Source organism: Plectropomus leopardus, chromosome 6, assembly GCF_026936395.1.
Source record: "Plectropomus leopardus strain MGB_pleo_1.0 chromosome 6, ASM2693639v1, whole genome shotgun sequence".
In the NCBI taxonomy this organism is placed as follows: Eukaryota; Metazoa; Chordata; class Actinopteri; order Perciformes; family Serranidae; genus Plectropomus; species Plectropomus leopardus.
Window position 1 is genome coordinate 14964895 of NC_142181.1, and position 20491 is coordinate 14985385.

Below are 20491 nucleotides of genomic sequence, written 5' to 3' on the forward strand. Positions count from 1 at the left end.
TCTGAAGTGTGAAGATGAGTGGCTGTGTGAACAGGAGGAGTGGAATTTGTGTTACTTTCATTGTCTGATAATCCAGTTTATCGGCAGGATGATGTTTTCTGTATGGATTTAGATTGCTGGATGTCTCCTGATGATAGTTGGTGGTGTTAGACATCATTTGGATTAGACTGAAATTGCAAGGGCAATTCAACTTCTGAAAGGGTTCAGTTCGTCGGTTGGATGTGTCTCCAAGTGTGGTTAACCGATGATGGAGAAGTTAACCAGAGGCTGGGCATGAGAAATAGACCTGGGCAAGATTGTTATCTTGTCAAGTGGGCTCATTGGAAATTGCATAACTACAGTGCAATTACTGGAGATTGACTTCCAATGTGCAATTTTAGTTCACTTATCTAACCACGATGTTTAAAATCTCAAAGACAATGGTATGAGAGCCAAGCCACCGGTGACAGGCCCTGTCCTCTCTGCAGAACACTGTACAGGATGATTGAATTTGCACCTGAGCACCCGAACTCGCAACTTTGCTGCTGGTACTCTTCACATACGAGAGCAGGTTTATTAATTCAGCTAATGATAGGCATGTTTGTGTTTTGAGATGCACAGTGGTGAGGCTGATGGGTAAGGTCGAAGGTCTGTCATTGCATTTACTGTTTGCTGCTGGATCAACCCATATTTAGAATAAGTGACAGAGACCTCTATGTCCATCCAAAACCTAAAAACAGCAACTTCCTCTTTCTACGAAACTCATTCAAATCCAAGGTCACAAACCTAACAGTGAGGAGTGTTATTCAGTGGCACAAGATGCAAACTTGTATTTGTATTTATTTGCATTTATTCATTTTGGACAGTTTAAAACATACAGAGAAAAAAAATAACAAGAAAGACAAGTAATATACAGTGCAAGGAGAGGCAAAAAACCCCAAGGGGTTTATTTAAAGCCTCCACCTAAAAAAAAACTTAAAATACAGGAAGAAAACAAAGAATAATACTAATGATGCCAAACTTAAAGTGTGTGTGTCCGTGAGTATGTGAGTATTAGTAGTATGCATAATAAAACACATCATTTTTAAATAAAACAAATTAGACATGGACAGCAATACAGAAGCAGATTACGAAACTGCAATTAAATGCTTTTTCAGGCATCTTCTGTAACATTGTATGAAGATACAGTTTTTTGCCAAATAAAAGAAGTCATTCCATAATATGGTACCCCAAAATCTTATTGAAAATTGAAAATTGACCAAATACAGTACGTGCTCTCTGCATGATGCTAATCAGTTATTAGGAGGAGCATGTAAATCATTTTGGTTATGTAAGCAGCTGAGACAATACTTCTTTTGGTACCAGTGCTGGCTGTTTGGAAAAGCTGTTGAGGTAACAGTTTTGTCTTTTTCAAGAGAGAGCTGGTCAAGAAGGTACATCACAACATGACCATACAAACAACATACAAAGGTAACGACAACTGTCCCCAACAAAATAGTATAATATGCAGTTAAGATTTCCAAAAGTATCTATAACAAAGTAAAATAATGAATAAGAAGAAAGAATGACCCATAATGTTTTTAATGTGAAAGTCATGGAACTTGTTAACATGTTAGACATGAAGAGAGATAAATTTATTAATTAAACTTATTAAATTCAATAAATATCAGTCATATTTGCTGTGGCTGTGTATCATTCACAGGCATGTAGGCTTGACTAAGAAGATCCTTTCAGAAAAAGAATATTTACAGCCAACAGTAGAGCATTTCTGTCCTCTAAAATAATGACAGCATGATAAATAAATGTGTAAAATGAGAATCAGCCATATATAAACTTTATCTTTTTTTCCTAAAAGACATCTGCTATATTGTTACTGTAACCCTGGTTTAGTATCTCCCTGTCTTTGCAATTCTCCCACTCTCTTATTATCTTGATAATGGACTGTAGCAAGGAGCCCCTGATCAAATTGCAGCAAACACCTAAAAATATTAGTACTAAATGCAGTAAACATACTGACAACAAAGGTCGATACTGTACATTGATTAGTACTACATAAAAATGCAAGTACAAAAAGGTGGAGTGTAAACTGTGGTTCTGTTTCTGTACACAGTAAGATGCTGATGAGGTGAAGATTTGCACTTCCAGTAAGAAAACATTTGACTTCTCCTCCTTTCTGTCCCAGCTGCAGTACAAGCGCATACCTCAGGAGGAGAAAATAAAAATTTGTGGCGCTCAGGAAACGCTCAAACTTAGATCATGGTGCAAACATGTAAAAGGCAGACTTTGTTTCTTTTAGAGATATTTTTGGGACTCAGTCTTAATGGTGCACATTTTCTCCAGGGTTATGGTTATAACACAGACACATTACTAAACATGACAAGTTCACTGTGTGTTGCACATGCACAGTAATGTCCATTGCTTAAGTGCTGCTGTGTCCTGCTCAACTTCAAATTTTCCTTGGGGAAATAAATGAATAAAGGGCATAATTTCTGTCTCTTTTTTATGTTGCCTTTTAATGTTTTCACAGTACCAAACAACTGGTCGGAGGTTAAGGAGCCACTGGACCTCATTGTTTTCCAATCTGGGGACTTTTTCAACGTTGAAGAATGGTAAGGCAGAGTCAGATCCACCTCACCCTCATCCACAGCACTAAACTCTTGTCCAAATATGGTCACATCTGGCTCCAAAAAACAAAAAGCCAATGGCTGAAGTGCCTAACTCCAGGCTTCAAAACAGCGGTCCACTAGCCAATGTTTGATATCACAGTGGCTATGTCCATTATTTTATACCATCCATGTATCCAGATTTGGGTTTTTTTGGCCTTTGTTTGTGGTTAGTTATCTCGTGGACTTTGTTTGTGACTTTTTTTACTTGCTTTATGTTCATTCATGTTTTAGTCTGTTTCCTGCTTTATTTTGTAGGTTCACTCGTCATGTGTCATCCCTGGTTTTACTTCCTGTTTTTGGGTGTGTTTTTTTTCTGCCATAGTTCTGCTCCTCCCTGATTAGTTTCACCTGTCCCTCACTGGTCCTGCAGCGGGCTCATTTGTTCTCACTTCCCCAATTAGTCTCCTGTCTGATACCTGCCCAGTTTCTTTTTTCTTTGTCAGATCATTTGTTTCTGTCTGTGTGGTTTGTCTAATGCTCTCCTTGATCAAAGTATTTCCACTGAGTCCACCTGCCTGCTGACCTGCACTTGGGTCCTCCCTGTGCGTGCTGCTTTGGTCAGTCATGAAACTCTTTACACACTTTATTACTACCTATTTAATTGGTAGTGTGATGAAAATGCATTTCTGCTTCTGTCATTTTGTAGCCAAAAATAATGTCCCTATCTCTGAACAAATGCCTCTTTTAAAGTAAAGTATTTTCCTCTCTCTCTCTCTTTTCTTTCTCTGCCTCTGTCTGTCTCCAGAGGACAAAAAAGATGCCTTGTAGGTTTTGGAGGCATCAGACAGGTAGATTGCCATTTACATCTTCACCAACATGTCAAGAAAATCAGCAACCTGGAGGCCAACAGCACCACGGTAAAAACACACAGAGGCATGCAGACACAACAGCATGCTCACATTCATCAGAACATCCATCCAAACTCCATGTTTCTCGCTCACACATTATGTTCCTGTAACTTTGTAGTATGCATCTGATTGCCCCAGGTCCATAAATCCATAAATCTGAAGGGTTTGGTGTGAATGAAGGTCAATTTATGAGGGGTAATTCAACATCTTACTTGATAGAAACACTGAATGCAAGTTCTTAGAAAAAAGTGTCATTTATGACATTTAAGACGCCATGTTTAGCATTTGAAAAGTTATGACCCTGGCGTCCCACTGTGTATAAAATAATAATAATAATAATAATAATAATAATAATAATAATAATAATAATAATAATAATAATAATAATAATAATAAAAAACATGCCATGTTGAGGATGGCCTGTGAGATTTGTGTATGTCACATCTAACTTTTATATTCCTGGACTTTATTTGTCTCTCTTAATGAACCAGTAAAAAAAAGGTTTTACTCCTGAAATGAAAAAATGGGAGAAGCTCAAGAGACAGCTGCAGTACTCAACTATATCTGCATAATGGATTATGTATAATTGATTAATACATATTAATACATATATAATTGATTAAACATTGTGCTTGCAAAAGAATTCAGCTTCATGATAACACTTCTAATGTGTCATGTCTATAAAAACTCACACAAATATTTCAGAGACTAAAATGTTTAACTGAATTCCCTGAAACAGAAATCTGATTTCTTGCCGTTTTGTCATCAGATTTGTAGTTTTTGGTGTGCAGAAAAGTATTGTTGGCCTTGAAGTAAATTTAAGAAAGTTATTTACTTGAAAAATGGCTGTTAATAAAAACTGTCACATTTTTTATCTCAGGGCAACAGAATATCAATGGTTTTCTACCCACATGTAAAGGGTGGACTGATCCTATTTGGCGTCTTTGTAGTAGACAGAGACTACAAAACTAAAGAACATTAAAACATAAGAATTTACTTTATGTAGTCACATAAGAAATCAGGGTTGTATTTTGGTGGTTCACTGTAGTTCTGAGCTCTGGATGTTCCTGGAACATAACTGGTACAGAAAAGAGGGATTTTCCATGTCTGTGTGTCGCTGGTCATGTTTTCCCTCTCCGCACATTTGGGTGTTTTAACATTGTTGTCAATAGACAGCTCAGCCTTGTGGTTTTACACTGGCCCTGCTTCATGCAGGTGGTGTTAGTGTCATAGCAGCAGCATGAACGGTGAATGCTGCAATGCTGATTTGATGCTTGACTTCCTCCCAGGCCTTCTGTGGATCAGCTGAGTTCTCAATGTCAAACAATGCGTCATAAATCCCAGGGAAAGACTCCCCAGCGTATTTATTATGGCTGCTGGGAGCAAAAATAACATGCCTGAAACAGAAGAGGGGTAAGTGTCACATCAAGGAACTTACAAATGTAACACTTGTTACTCCTCAGGTATTCAAAATGATGGTCAACTGAGTTTTCAAATTTTAAATCATAGCTATATATATATAAATATATATAATATATAACTAATTATAGCTAAAACAGTGATATACGCAGTCCTGACAGAGTATGCAGTATCAGTTATGCAGAATGAAGCTTTAAAAATCATCTTTGATGTATATCCGCAGCCAGTGTAAGAATTACAATCAAACTTATGTCACCTGGTTAGGACCAGATAAGGACACTGCAGCTATGAATAATCACTTTTTAGATATAATCACAAATATGTATAAATAGACAAGGTGACAGCACGGCTTGGGCAGTATTATAGCATTCCTGGAAATGTAGAATACAGACTGTATTATTTTTAATACTGTCACAAATCCAGAAGCTCCTCTTTCTATAAAACTCAATATGTAGAGGATGTGTTGTTTGTAGTGCACATCAAGTACCACCAGAGGTCAGTGTCTAGAGATGGAAATGGCAGCTGACAGATATGACAACAGCAGAAAAAATTTCGGGACTGTAAACAGTTGGCCAGCAACAACGGGGAGAGCCCGTGAGGAAAAACAATATTTTTGCACACCTGACTGAGTGAAGTTGGGGTTAATTTGAACAGAACCAGAGTTGGTGCTGGTTTGAACAGTGGATTAACTTACAAAATTATTAACAAGAGACTTAATTAGATGGTTTTGGTGAGTTTTACTTCATTTCTGTCACGTTTTGATAAAGTGTGTTTTATGGTGAGTTAACAAGGCCGTTAAGCTAGTCTTGTATTTCTCTGAAAATAGATGTGAATGTATTGTATTGTGTATTTTGCCGGAGAATCACAGTCAAATATAGAGCACAGTGCCCCTCTAGTGGTAATAGTGTACAAGTGCTTGACTAGTTGACTATCTAATTGAAGATTGTGTGTGTGTGTGTGTGTGTGTGTTGTGTGACTAACCTGTAAAAGGGTCTACCAGGTAAGCCCAGGGGGTCTATGAACGCTCTCTCCAGATACATGAGCTGATCATTCATGATGCGTACCTGCAGAGGACTGATACACACATTTACACACATAAACACACACACACACACACACACACACACACACACACATACATGCACACACACACATACACACACATTTGTGTCCTTTCAGTTGCCGATTTGGACAGAACAACATCACCTCATCAATAAATGAGTTAAAATTAATGAAATGTAATTGAATTGACACATTTCTAACACTGACAACAAAAACTGACATAACAGCAGGATTCCTAGTAGAACTGTACTGTGCAAGTGTGCCTATTAAATTAAAAAGTACGTTTTAAATCAGATATAAAAAAGAGCATGCATACCAAAATAATTAAGCATTTGTTTGGACAGCTGAAGTGTAAGAAATGTTAAACACACACTTACTCTGCTCTGTTGAGGGTCTGCAGTCGCTCATGGAAGTCCCCAGCTGCAACAGTGAAGTTTTCCACAGCAGAAAACAAAGAATCTAAAAATATAGATAAAAAACATTTGAATGCAGAGAAAGACTCAGAAAAGTCAGTGGGTTGGCTTACTCATTCAAACATTTTAACTTAAACTTGATATTTAATAATCAGCAGAGTTTGCACACACAGAGGCCAAACTCACCAAACGACACCTCATACATCTTCATCTCCTCTGGGTGTCTCTGTGCCAGCTGTGCGATGCTCTGTGCGTACTTTCTCAGTGACTCTGCATACTGGTTGACATCGAGAGGAAGGAGCTGGGAATCAGCCAATAGGAAGATGAGCCCACCTCTTACCCGGGCCACTGCCTGAAGCCTCTTGAAGGAGGGGTCGTAAAACTTCTCCACTATCTCGAAGGTTTCATACACACTGTGATAGACTGGGTAGCTGCTGTACCGCTCTGTTTTCTGAATGCATAAGGGACATGAAGAGAGTCCACGAATAATGCAAACTATCAAACTTATTCTCCTTATATGCACAACCTCTAACATGTAGACTACACTAATATAAATATGGCATTTTAAAATTCACAAGGAGCATAAAAAACCCACCGATTAAAAAAAATCCTGCTGATAAAATTGATTTGCACTGCATTGTACACTCACAATACAAACAGACACACAAATACAGAAATATATGTTAATATTTTGAAAAGTCCATCCTGTAAGTGAGCTGTGTCCCACCTTATTCTTGGTGTATCTGGCTCTACCTGCAGCAATTCCCAGACGGATAAAATAGGCCTCAAAATCACTGCCTGACCCGAGTTTACTGATCCTGCAGTACACCAGAGAGGAGGAAAAACTTATTTAGTGATTTGTTTCATTGATTTCTTATTTGTTAAATTGAGTAGCTGAAGAATTTTATATTCAAAACTAAACACAACACATGGCCACACAGAGACATGAGTTGGAGGAGTTATAGGAATACTTCACCCCCCAAAATCATTTGTATATCAGTTACTCAACCAGAGTGTTACATTGATTTAGGGAGGACTTTCACATACCTCTACAGTGAATGAAGAATTCAAATACTGAGTCATAGGGGTCCACGTTTGACAGCAGCAAAACCACACTAAAACATCTGTTTACGAACTCTCACACAATTCATGCAGTATAATTGAAGTCTAATTTTTCCAGTTGTATGCTCAACACTTCCAACCAGATAGCCCTTTCTGATGGTGAAGTGAAACTCAACTGTGCTCTCTTCAAAGCCAAACTCTCTTGACAAAAACAGTAATTTTACCTCACTGATCACAGGAGCTGCTGGTCTGCTGCTGCTTCGATTGGTAGTTTGTTTGTGTTGTTATGTGAATTTGTTGTTTTAAAAGAGTTGGTCTGGATTCAGCAAAGTCACACAATAATGCAAACAAACTAAATGACTGAGGCAGTAGACCAGCGGCTCAGCAAAATAAAATTAGCAATGGAGTGAATATTTAGTCAATGGAGTCTGGTTTAAAAGAGAGCATCGATTACTTTCACTTGCCGTTTAGTTTTACAATATTGACAATTTAATGAAAATGCATGTTTTTGGGAAGTACCAAGCGTAAAAATGGATAAGTTAGACTTGGATACTGCATGACTTCTCTGTTAATGTGAGAAAAACTAACTTTTCATACATACATTATGAATTAAATGTATCCTAGGGTGAGTTATTGATATACAGTGATTATTTGGGTGGTTAAGGATTCCTTTAAGGTGTTTTAATAGTCTGTATATATCTTTGCACAGAGCATCCACAATGCAACAGAAGAATTAGTAATCATCTTTTGTCTTCTGTTAACTTGTGATTGCAGCATTGCTCTAGTAGGTGTTGAAGTTTTGTTTTGCTTGAGCCCAGTGTGTTTGGTTGTTGCTGTGGTTTTATCTGTTAGTTTGTGGACACCCTGGCCCTGACCAGATTAAGTAACTTTGTACCTGGGTGCATCACGGTCATTCGTCCAGTTGTCCCTCTTATGCCAACTCTCATACAGAGAAACTCCCTCCTCTCCCTCCTCTGGACTGGCTATCTACACACAAATGTAGAAAGAAAGGGAAAGATACAGTGTAGAGGGAAAGGCAGCATGAAAGTGAGCAGTAAATTTTGGAAATTTAAATTTCTTAACTCAACTTGATGCAACACTCCTTTTGTGTGTATTCATCTGCTCACCTGCTTGGTGAGGTCATACACCAAAGTGTGTAGAGACGGAGTGCAGTCAACCCTCAGTGTGTACATGCCTTGAATTCAAATAGATCCATCAACATGCGTGTCACATAACCATGTCAAAACTAACCAGGCCCTAACATTGCCTACAATTTATTGATATTACTGAACTGCGCACACAAGCACACTCACCCTCAATGGAAGAGTCGGCATTGATGTAAGCCACAGCTCTCTCCTGTAGCAGCTTGGCATTATCCTGTTGAGAGGGGCAAAGAGTCATCTGTGTGTGTGTGTGTGTGTGTGTGTGTGTGTGTGTGTGTGTGTGTGTGTGTGTGTGTGTGTGTGTGTATGCAAGGGCGTGAGTGTGTATAGATTGATGTATGAGTACCTCTGCCCATTCTGTAGATCCCTGCAATCCAAACTCCTCTGCATCCCAGCTGGCAAATATTAAAGTCCTCCTGGGTCTCCAGCCTACACACACACACACACACACACACACACACACACACACACACACACACACACACACACACACACACACACACACACACACACACACACACAGAGTGTGCTCACTTTTGACATCATCACCTCACTCACGATTATCACTTTTATCCAAAATTTGACATCTCTTCGAACATTGATTTTTTTTGAACTGCAAAGACCTGTTCAGTGTCACAATGTGCAGTCTATAAGGCAGTGAATCATATGAAGTAGTTTGTTTTGTGATCCAGCAGAGGGCGCGCTAATGTTTCACCCTCAGCTTGACCTGTTACGTGCCCTTTTGACCCATCAGTAATGTATTCAGTATCAGTAATGTTTTTTTGCTATAAAAATGAAGGACACTGGTGACTAAAGCCATCCTGAGCGGGCAATAACATCAAAGCATCTGAACCATAGGTGAATAAGTAACTGAAACAAGATTGTTTATTGATTTTGTACAATGCAGCTGTCTTACAACAAAGGCAAATCTACCGAGTCACCTGCTAACATTAACTTGCCACCCAACTGGAGCAGCAGAATTGTCACAGATGAGCAGAAATAACATAAAGTTAATGAACTGTGGTGAACATTACATTCTTAATTAATTAATTTCATTTTTTAAATTCAAATTCAGGTCATGTCAAACTCGTCTAATATTGATTTTTGGAAGTGACAGCCCCATCACTCACTCATACACTTGTAAAGACATACCTTTATTGAGCAGCCTGCCAGCGCTCCTGACAGTTTCGTGGACCACCGCAGCACCAGACATGGGGTCAATCCCTCCAAACACCCAGGCATCCCTGTGCCCTCCGAGAATCACATACCTGTCTACACACACACCACAAACAATATTTGTATTGTATTCAGTGTTTATTCTTTAGAGGCTACAAATGCTGCCAAATAGCTCATTCTATCACAGAACCTTTACACCAAAAACAGGCTTTTATGTAAGAGACTGATATTTATTTAAGGTAGTTTTGTCCTCCTGTTCTAACCTGTTATCATAATTACATCAGTATAATTGTCCATATTGTGTCCATATTGTCAGTGTTACTTGTGTGTGTGTGTGTGCGTGTGTGTACAATGTCGATAAAGGTTTAGAGCAGGTTGGGTTGAGATACTGTACCTGGCTCCAGAGCTCCTCTTATCCTGCCGATGACATTGTAGATGCGGGTTACCTCGTTGTTAGTGTGGATGTTCATACGCACCTTCCTGAGAGAGACAGATTAAGGAGGGGGTGATACACACAGGGAAGAAAGAGCCACAGAGACAAACAGAGAGACAGAAGAGAAACAGATTTATTAGATTTAAGATTTATAAGATTTCTAACAGAATACAATACAAAGCGCAAGCAGAATTTGTTAATTGAAAAAATTCAAAAGTGTTTTTCCATATGTTTTTTCAATGCACACGTGACATTTCTCTTATGCAGTGACACATACAAAAGGGCAAAGGAGGAAAGAGGAAGGCAGGAGAGAGAAATCCAGCCCTCTCAAAGAGCAGGAGACTGAAGTCCATTATAAAGTGTTTGCACCTCAAAATTCAGTCCTACAAAAAAATAATGAAGACAGAGTAAGAGAATAATATTTGTTGTGGTGGTGGTGGCCGTGGCTCAAGAAATCCACAAGCTATTCATTCACAGATCAAAAGCACAAAAGACCCAGTTATTTTTGTACATCCTTAATTTGTTCAGCTTGTTTGTGTGGGGTGTGTTATGTATGTCTCTCACAAACAGGGGATACAAGGGCCTCCATTATGCGTCTGTTGGCTACTTGCCACTGGGTCATTAAAGTTGTGCAAGAGACAATTCAAACACCAAAACTAGTGCACTAGAATAGACAGTCAGTGGTGACATCATAGATAGTCGCTTAAATGGCTCTGACCAAAACCACAAAATAATGAAGACAGCAGTGTAGCAGGAGAGGAACGACTGTCAACTGGTGACGAAAGAGTTTCATTATTAAGAAAGTAGGTGGATGGGAGAGTCATGTTATCACAGGTGACGCTGACACAAGTGATCACTGTGACACTGGACATTAAAGCTTAATGTAAGCACTTACTGGCTTTTGAAGTCATCTTTGAAGCCTGGACCAATCCTGTACGAGACATTCAGAGCTCCTTTCCAGTTGTTTGGTGGAATCTGTCCTCCCATGTTCCTGTTGGATTGTAAATAATTCACATATTCTGGAAATAATGAATAATCAGCTGCTTATTTTATTTAGGGAGTCCAATAAAAAATTTAGTTTCTTGCCCTAAATTCAGGATTCAAATTAAAACAGTTTTTAGCAATGCTAGCGTCTGTCAATTGGTCCATGCTCAAATATGGAATGGATGGACTTGCAATAGTGCCTCATACTCTACAGGCCTTTAGGGCTCATGTATACACCCTTTAGGTATGAAAATAGATGTGTTTCAAACTTTGTAAACGTCATACTTCCAGGTGTCCTTTATGATGCCATAGATACATCCAGTAGATGGCACTAGAGGAGGAAGTTAAAATTTTTGCACAACAACGACCTACACCACGGTGAAGGCGGTTGTAATGATATACTGTTGATGGAGGCAGAGTTGTAGATGGAGGTGGTCCGTAAGGCCATTAAACACATCACAACATGTGGCCGGAGAATTCTTTTCAGTATATCAGTGATTTGCTCTGTTTCATGGTATCCTATCTAGCTTAAACTACATTACCAAGGCTGAATTGTAAAAACTTTGGTTATCTCTTGACTTTTCATTTAACACCACCATCTGGTCAGGTTTTTTTTTTTTTTAATTTGCCCACTATTTCGCTTTATGATGAAATACCCTTAAAACTGTTTTGTTCAGCCATACTTTGTGTTTTGTAGCATTGTCACTATGTTTATTTTAGGGCCCTCACACACCAAACCAGGTCGACAGTTGGGCAATAGTCGGTTGGTAAATGTCGGGCCACAAGTGAACATTTGTTGCCCTTGGCTTTATGGTGTGTCTCGCACTGTTGGCACTAGCTGTCAGTTTTGGAGACAGCAGAGCCTGTAAGAGAATAAAATCACTCTGTGAGTTCAGCTCAGCGTACAAGAAGAGAAACTGAAGTGAGGAAAGCAAACAGACAGCTAAGGTCAAGAAGCAGTAAGATCCAAACAACGTTTTTATATTAGGTAAAAAATTAGCTATTGAGCTCTCTCCCAGAAATGGTTCATAATTGTTTGTGTTATTGTTAACTGGCACAGTGTAAATATACTTTGTTCTTTCAGTATCAGGTTGTGTTGTTTATGTGCTGGCTGTCTAACTAGCATCTTGAATCCATCCTGTCAGCCTTTCGGTTTTCCTTTTTGAATAATGAGTACTGACAGCTTTGATGTTAGCTAACATTGCTGTAGACTTTTTCAAATAGCACTTTGAATGACTGCATTTGAATAATAGAAAAAATATAAAAGAAAAGATAATAGACATATTTTTACTTCAGCAGATGTATTGCGTCATGGAAGCCAATTGGATGAACAGGAATCTTGGGAAGACCCACTCCATCCTCAGGGCTGAATCTGTACGTATATTCTGCAAGAGAGCCGACAAGACTATATGCTGGTTGAACTCACACATGTATACACTTGCACAGGCTCTAACACACATATAAGCACACAGATAAACAAACCTTTGGCAGGGTACCCTGGTGTGAGTGGGTCTCCTGCTCCATTCAGGTTTAGAACATTTCCCCTCTGAGCTCCTCCACCGGGCAGGTTCCAGCCTTCAGGGTAGGGCTGCAGACACACACACACACACACACACACACACACACACACACACACACACACACACACACACACACACACACACACACACACACACACACAGAGAGAGATAAAGTGCTTTATTTGAATGCAAAGATTGCTTTTTTTAAATCATGGATTGAAATATTGACAGAAATAATTCTTGAAGGCTATCTTGAAAAATCTGTTTGAGATTTCCAATCATATTTTGGATCATGAATTCATAGTTGTTGGTAGACTCAAACCATTGATAAAGCCTTTCTTTAAGGCTTATTGAGTAAATATTGTCCAAAACATATTCAACCTCTACTGCATTAACTATGGCTGTTACACACATATATTAAATTTCATAATCCACATTAACACAAAAATATATCGGTCACATGTATGCAGAATACCTGAACTCCAGCCGCCCAGTAATCTGCAGGGTCTGAGAACATAATGATCCCCTTTGCTCCGGCCAACATGGCGTTTTTCACCTGGTGGAAGAGTAGTGAGAGTAGTGAGTCATTGCAGTGGTGCTCATATCTGTTTGGATCACAAATTAGTTTGATGAATTGTATTTAAAGATCTGTGAGAAAATATTTTTGAAATGTCCATCAGCTTTTAATATGTAAGCTTCCAGTACATTTGACCACAGGTGTAATCCTTTAATTACAACACCCAGTGACTGTTTGAAATCCTTTAAATGTGGTTTTCATGTAGTGTTATGACCAAGACTTTTCCTACCTTATTGCCTCTGAATATTTTCCCATATCTGACAATGACAATCTTCCCAGTAACATTGATGCCCATCTCCCTCTCTAACTGGAAAAAGTCTTCTGTTCGACCATAGTTCACATACACCAAATCCCCCTGGAGAGAGAGACGGAGGATAGCAGGGATGGGTGATGTTTATAGTCAATGTTAATAACTCTTACTACTGCAGTAAAAAGGTATTTAAACACTGTCTTCCTGTTATTATGGATGTTTGTGAGTGTGCATGTGTGTACCTCGGGTCGTCCTTTGGCAGAGAAAGCACTGTACGGAGGTACAATGTTAGAAACATCTTCATAACCCTCTGGAACTGGTTCGGCCAAGGATGTGTTAAAAATCTGAGAAAGAAAGATGAGTGCAGGCTAAACTAGATAAAATTTTGATGAGATAGACCTTTACTCTTTGTAGTACTAAATGCTTTGAACTTCACACTTCCACTCCACCATATTATAAAGGAAAATATTTTTGCATTTATCTCCACTGCATTTATCTGGCAGCTATACCTTAGAAATTTGTCATAGATTAAACTATTGTTATTTAATGGGGCCACAACAATGTTTTTTATTTTTGATTAATCTCTTGATTAGATTCTTGATTTATCAATCTGTTGTTTTGTCAATAAAGTGTCAGTAAATGGTTAAATATATTGATCAGTATTTCCAAACCCCAAGATGAAGTCCTCAAATGTCTTTTGTCCAAAACCCAAAGATATTCAGTTTACTCTCACAGAGGAGTTAAGAAGCTAGAACATATTCATATTTACGAAGCAGAGGATTTTGACTTTTTGTTCAAAATTATCAAATTGCAACTAGTCAGTTAATTTTCTTAAGTTTTACAAACTAATCTACCAATATATTCAGTGCATAATCAGCAGATTAATTCATTATGAAATAATGATTGTTGCGGCTCTGTATAAAATAGTTAAACATTAATTATCTGCACTGCAACAAACTACATCAGCAAAATGCTGCTACAGTCTCTGGGGCCTTTTTTCTGCATTGAGTATTTTTTGCTTTTGACACTTTAAGTACTTTTTTTTTTATTATACCTACATACTTTAACTTAAGCAAGTAGGTCATAATGTTAATGCAGGACATTAACATGCAATGGAATATTTTTATAGTGTTGTTCCAGTACTTTTATTTATCAAATAAAGGATCTGATGCTTCTTCCCCTTCATATAGATTTTCACATTATTGGTCAATACATATCAAAATGAATTCTGTGAATTCCTGCAGATACCAATTGATCCTGTTTTACTGGAGAATTGACTTTCAGCAGTCTGATTTGATAATCACAGACTATAATCACCTCAGGATCTGTGTGCTCTTTTACTGAGTGTTTATCAGCTGAATTGTGTTACTCAATTGGCTGAAATGTAAATACTGATTGTGTTAAGGGTTCTGAATGAATCCCAGTAGCATGCCCAAGTATGGTCGTGCAGTAAACCCTGGTCTGTTTTCTCTTGTTAGCCCATGTGTTGTATAATTATCTCTACTCATAAAGAGGTTTATCTTGCCACAAGGCTATAAAAGGACCTTGAACTGGAATGAACTGTCTTGCAGTGTTGTATAAAGGTGTCCTGTGTGTATCTGTATTATCTCCACGTGGATCCTGCACCTTTATTATCTCCCCAAACGGACTAAGAAATAGTCTGGGGGTTTGGACTGAATTAATGTTGTTGTTTATGTGTGTGAGAAAATCTCAGTTTCTTCAAAACTGTAATCACATCAGGAGTGGATAAATGAGCATTTCATCAGAGAGCTTAAAGTGATAACATGGGCTAGCATCATAAAATTTGGGATCTGGCATTTCTCACTGTGAACATGAGGCATGCAAATTGTAATTTTAAATAATTGAAGTGGTAGCTGTGTGCTGAACTGGCTCTGACTGCCATCCTAATACTGTAATAGATGGGGAGTGAACAGTAATGACAGTAATGCACCAGAAACATGTACAGAGGTTGCAGGACATGTATTTAATAGTAAAGTTGAAATGATGTGGGTTTACTTTATGTATTATCTTTTTCAGTATGATTTGACTGGATGTGTCCGTGTACTGTACCTCACTGCCAAGCTGATCAACCAGTGAGATGTAATTTGGCTGTGATTTGTTGGGATAGGACAGCAGTACGTCATAGGGCACAATCTCCACTGAGTCCAGTCCAAACTCCAGCCACTCTTTCCTGATCTGCTCTGCATATCTCAGATTCTGCTCTGTACCAGCCAGGTGAGGGAGTTGTGTAAATTTCCTACAGAGAGGATGTCATCAGTTAGTCAGGGGGCTGGCAGTCACTTACAGAATAAAAGTGTTGTCCTTTGTCCAGAGAGCACTCAAACTGAAATGTCCAGATTTGCTAAAGCCAAGACTTTTTAAGATATTATTTTTAAAAAATAATAGATAAATAAAAGTAAACAATATATACATGCAAAGCTGTTGATCTTCATGTCTGATACCACATACAGATCACACAAACATCATGGTTCATAAGTCCAAAAGACCCTGTTTTGCAGGTTTTCACTAGGGGTGACAGCGATAACGTTTTAATCGCGATTAAGGTTCATACGTAACCCGTTTTTTTTGTTATCACGTCAATTGTTGTTCAGTTTTCCTGTCTTTAAGAAGCTGCATCAGGTTTTAAAGTTAGAGGGATGATGCTGGTATCATATGGAACTAGAAGACCTGACAAATCAAGTGGTACCAGCGATGTCATGCTAGCTTCATAGGAAGGGGTTGAATAACGGCTCAAAGTTCATCTACATTTTGACGATGGAAAAGTGGCTTGGTCATTCTAGAGGTGGTCCCTTGACCTCTGACCTTAAGATGAATGAAAATGAAAATTGGTTCACTTGGGTCCCCATGAGTCTCCTCTTTCCAGCCATGCCCCCTTTATGCAAGTTGTGTGCAGTTTTCAGTTGTCATTTGATTCCTGATCAAGACAGTCTGGTAAGAATTGCTTTACCTCGTCAATATGGACTTCATAACTGTTTTGAAATGCAAAATAATGGAATGAAAACAAGTGATTAAAAATGTGATGATTTGCCATTAACTATTACAATTCTGCGATAAATCGTGATTTAAAAAATTAATCGTTTGACCGCCCTCATTTTTACTAATCACAGCAGCAGTGCAGTTGTTTTTAAAAACATTAAACAGCTCTGTTCTATTCAAGTTTCCCTTTAAGCCATTACAGTGTTAGCTTAGCTCCTTTCGGTCTATTGTCTATAATGGCTCTCTAGAAAATCTACCGTGGTGCACAGAAAATGACAAGTCAGAGTCAAGGGGTCTCTAATGCAGCTGCCAGTCATGTCAATCACGGCTTGTGAAAGGCTGTCAATAGGCAGCACCGATCAAATATGACTCCTGATTCTGTTATTGCATTGCTTATTTCAGATGTTTTCAGAAACACATTTAGCCCCCAAACCCCTCTTGGGGCGCCACTGGACAGGACAGGATTGGTGTTGGTGTTGCCTTTTACCTGAGATGCTCCCTGATGTGATCTGGCCGCATTTCATCCAGAAACTCCCTCAGATACTTACTGGAATCACTTCTATTGGCACTGTTTGAATGTGTGGGCTTTGCAAACCAGCCTGCAGCGCAGACACACACACACACACACACACACACACACACACACACACACACACACACACACACACACACACACACACACAGAGTACAAGTTGGACAAAGCAGCAAGAGTCATACAGACTATCAGTAGCTGTGTCACTCACTACCCAGTTGTGAGCAGGCAGATGTGAAATGTGTTAGAGCAGTGACAAACTAAAGCTCACACACACAACGCACCTCCAACGCTCAACTTTAACAACACTCTGTTTATTTGATTGTTCATAAGAGTAATTACAAAGAAATTTAAATGAAAAAACAGATTTTATCTCCTCATGTTGTGTGTCTGTGTATGTTATTTCAGCAACTACCTTCACTTCTATCTATATACTTATTATGGTCAACTTTTTTATTGGTATAACACTGTTACACAAGGGACTTTTCATCAGCAACAAATACATGGAGCATAGTAGATATCGCTTGTGGATTATTACATAACTGTCCAGTGTGAGGTTTTGTCGTGTTATCATGTCTTACCTATGATGAAGCCCAGCAAAAACAAAGCTGTCACAACCACAATCCACCCAATCCACCGGATTAACCTGCTCTCCTTCCTCATGTTAAAGTAGTATTTCCCAGAGGCTTCCACTCACCGACACGACTGGCTCTGCAGAGCGCACTCACAGAGATAGAGATAGATAGAGAGTAATTTGTTTAAGTAGTGCACAGTGGGTGCATGAGAAAGCCAGATAGAGTGAGTGAGTGAGTGTAACAGAGAGAGAGAGAGGGGGAGGAGAGTTTTTGTTCTTGGCAAAGAAAGAGTTGGCCAGTAACAAGTTTCAGAGGAATACAAAGAGGAAACCCATCATCAGTATTATTTTTGGCCAGTAGGCTTATGACTTTTTTGTGCACCTTGGCTGTTGCTGACTCAGTATTACTTAACCTGAGACTCAATGGTCAAGGATCCAAAATCCAGCCAAGAACAAGCTGTAGTGCAGAAAGGAATCAAGTGGGAGTCTCTACAGAGTACACCGAAACAACCTCTACTCAGCTCATGTATAACTACATGCAAGAATAAAAAACAAAATTTTGAGTCTTGAACTTTATTTATGGTGTCCATCCTATTTCAGACAAAATAAAAGGAAAAACATCAGTGGATAAGTGGGAAAACAAATACAGATGTATGCGAGTCAGGTATGATTTGGCCTTTACAATCAGCACAACATATGGGACATTTTTGACAAAAACATAAGACTGCACCTTCCACCATCATCATCAAAACACAGTATGAGGGAATATCTTTTGGAAGAATAATGCTCTTCCCGTCAGTAAACTTTCAGAGACTTCCCAAAGAGCAACGAGGCTTAGTACTTAAAATGAACACCTCAAAACCAAACTTGACCCATCTGTTTATATTGTTTTATCCTCAACCGTCTGGAGAAGTTAACCTGTTTACGTGGCACTAAAACACAGCCGTATATAGAGGGATGGTAGATAAGAAATTGTAGTCCATTAACATTAGCTGCAGAAGCTTTTATTCATACATGAAAATAACAAATTAGACTCACCACATCATCATATAAATGGAGGCCCATTTCTGCCGAGAAAAAAAAATGCATGAAAAGCTATATATGATACAAAAGAACTACTCAAGTTAATCAATAGTTGGACTTACTGAGTCAAAATTGTGATGCAATATCTCATTATTTAGGCTTACGCCTGGGCCACACTGTTTGTGTGAGCAGTTTGTGATGGCCACCTTGCAGAACTTTCATACATGCGGTGTACATACATACATATACAGACAGCATTGTTGCTGCAGAGCTGTCTGCTGCCATGAGTCCTGTATTTCCTAAATAAAAAAAAGCCGGTACTACACAAAATTGTGGAATTGTGCAAGCCATTGTCAACAACACAGTCCTGTAAAAAATTCACAATAAAAGCCTTTAATTTAGTAAGTCAAGATTTAGACTTATAAAGTCAGCCACCTGACCAGTCAAAACTGATTTACAACAAATATTTGTTGGTATCATGCATGATATTCCATCTTTTTTTCTCTTTTACTGGTTGTGTCAGTCTTCCACACAGCTCCCCAGACTAATCCATGCTTGCTTACTGCAAATTCAGTCAACAAAAGTTGACATATAGTAAGTCAGTCACCAAAACTTAGATCAATTAACAAAACAGACAATTAAACTGTATTTAAATTATAAATCTAACAGAATTAGGTATATTCATGAGGATTGTGGCAGTGTATTAATATTCGGTTCAAGTTTCAGTTCAGGACAAAACTCAAGTTACAGCGCTAGTGTATATAATCAAACATATTTTCCCACACTATACCACACGCGGGCCTCTGTCGTGCTTGACCCCTCCTGGTCCTGTGAACAGCTGTGTGGGGTGTAGAACGGCTCTTTCATCTGGTGGGCTGGACCGTGAAGCGGGGAGGAGGCTCTCTGTCCTCAGGAATGTGGGGAGGACACAGGCCACAGCTCTGCCTCATCCTCAACACTCTGGAGAGAAAACTTTCATGAAACCAGCAGCATTGAAGTGTTATCGGGAAGCTGATTCTGATTACATTTAAACTTATTTGTTTGGGTACCTACATTTTGCTACTGTAAGACTTATATAGGTTTTATTACTTTTACAAGATCATATAACCGTGACTTGGGGTAATGATTAAATCATAAAATGTGACTGCAGGTTAATACACGACATTTAAAGTCACAGTATGACATCTTCTCTGCATGATTTATTTGGCATTTTTTGAGGCATGTGCAGTATAACTCTGTTGAGAAATAAACCGGTCTAAAACTGTTGGGACATCTCAATAGGAATCAAGTATTTTCATGACTCAAAAAAATGTTTTACTAAAAGATCACTAACATTTTTTTTGCCCAAGAAGATGAGATTATCATGTAATCTTATTTAAAATATTTCCATAAAAACAATATACCTACCTACCTTTATGGTTTGATGATATTCTGTAGATATTTATAATAGTATTATTTAGTCTTTTTGGAGGGTTTCAACAAATCACAGTCAAATCGCAGTCACTGCTTATAAAACAAAACAGATGTCAAACATCTGAAACACAAAAAATTATGTTTATGGGGATGTCACCACTGAAGAAATCCAGTGTACTTTGCATCGACTGGAATAAATATACTTAAATATTAAAAGTGTACCCTGATTAAGAACATGAATGTTAATAATCTAGAAAAGAAAGAAAAATCCAGATTAGCAGGAATTGAGGAAATGACAGCTTGAGTTTACCCCAAACAATCAGTTAACGTTACTCCGCATTAAGAGGTCACTGTTGGATAATGATTAAGATTGGTCAGACCATTGGTGTTAAACTTCATA

At 38.5% G+C, this 20491-nt stretch overlaps 1 protein-coding gene across 1 annotated transcript; it reads right to left on the bottom strand.

Annotated features, from left to right (window-relative positions):
• Positions 1 to 1544: 1544 nt before the first annotated feature.
• On the bottom strand, positions 1545 to 17877 carry naalad2 (N-acetylated alpha-linked acidic dipeptidase 2). The gene is made up of 20 exons (XM_042487172.2): positions 17663 to 17877; positions 17037 to 17148; positions 15623 to 15809; positions 13795 to 13896; positions 13532 to 13657; positions 13201 to 13281; positions 12688 to 12793; positions 12497 to 12590; positions 11117 to 11212; positions 10183 to 10268; positions 9765 to 9884; positions 8959 to 9041; positions 8763 to 8826; positions 8577 to 8644; positions 8345 to 8436; positions 7115 to 7205; positions 6574 to 6838; positions 6352 to 6433; positions 5894 to 5986; positions 1545 to 4890 (listed from the first exon to the last, which is right to left on the bottom strand). The coding sequence occupies exons 1-20, from the start codon at positions 17742 to 17744 to the stop codon at positions 4701 to 4703; spliced, it is 2220 nt and encodes a 739-aa protein (XP_042343106.2). The 5' UTR covers positions 17745 to 17877; the 3' UTR covers positions 1545 to 4700.
• Positions 17878 to 20491: the final 2614 nt, after the last annotated feature.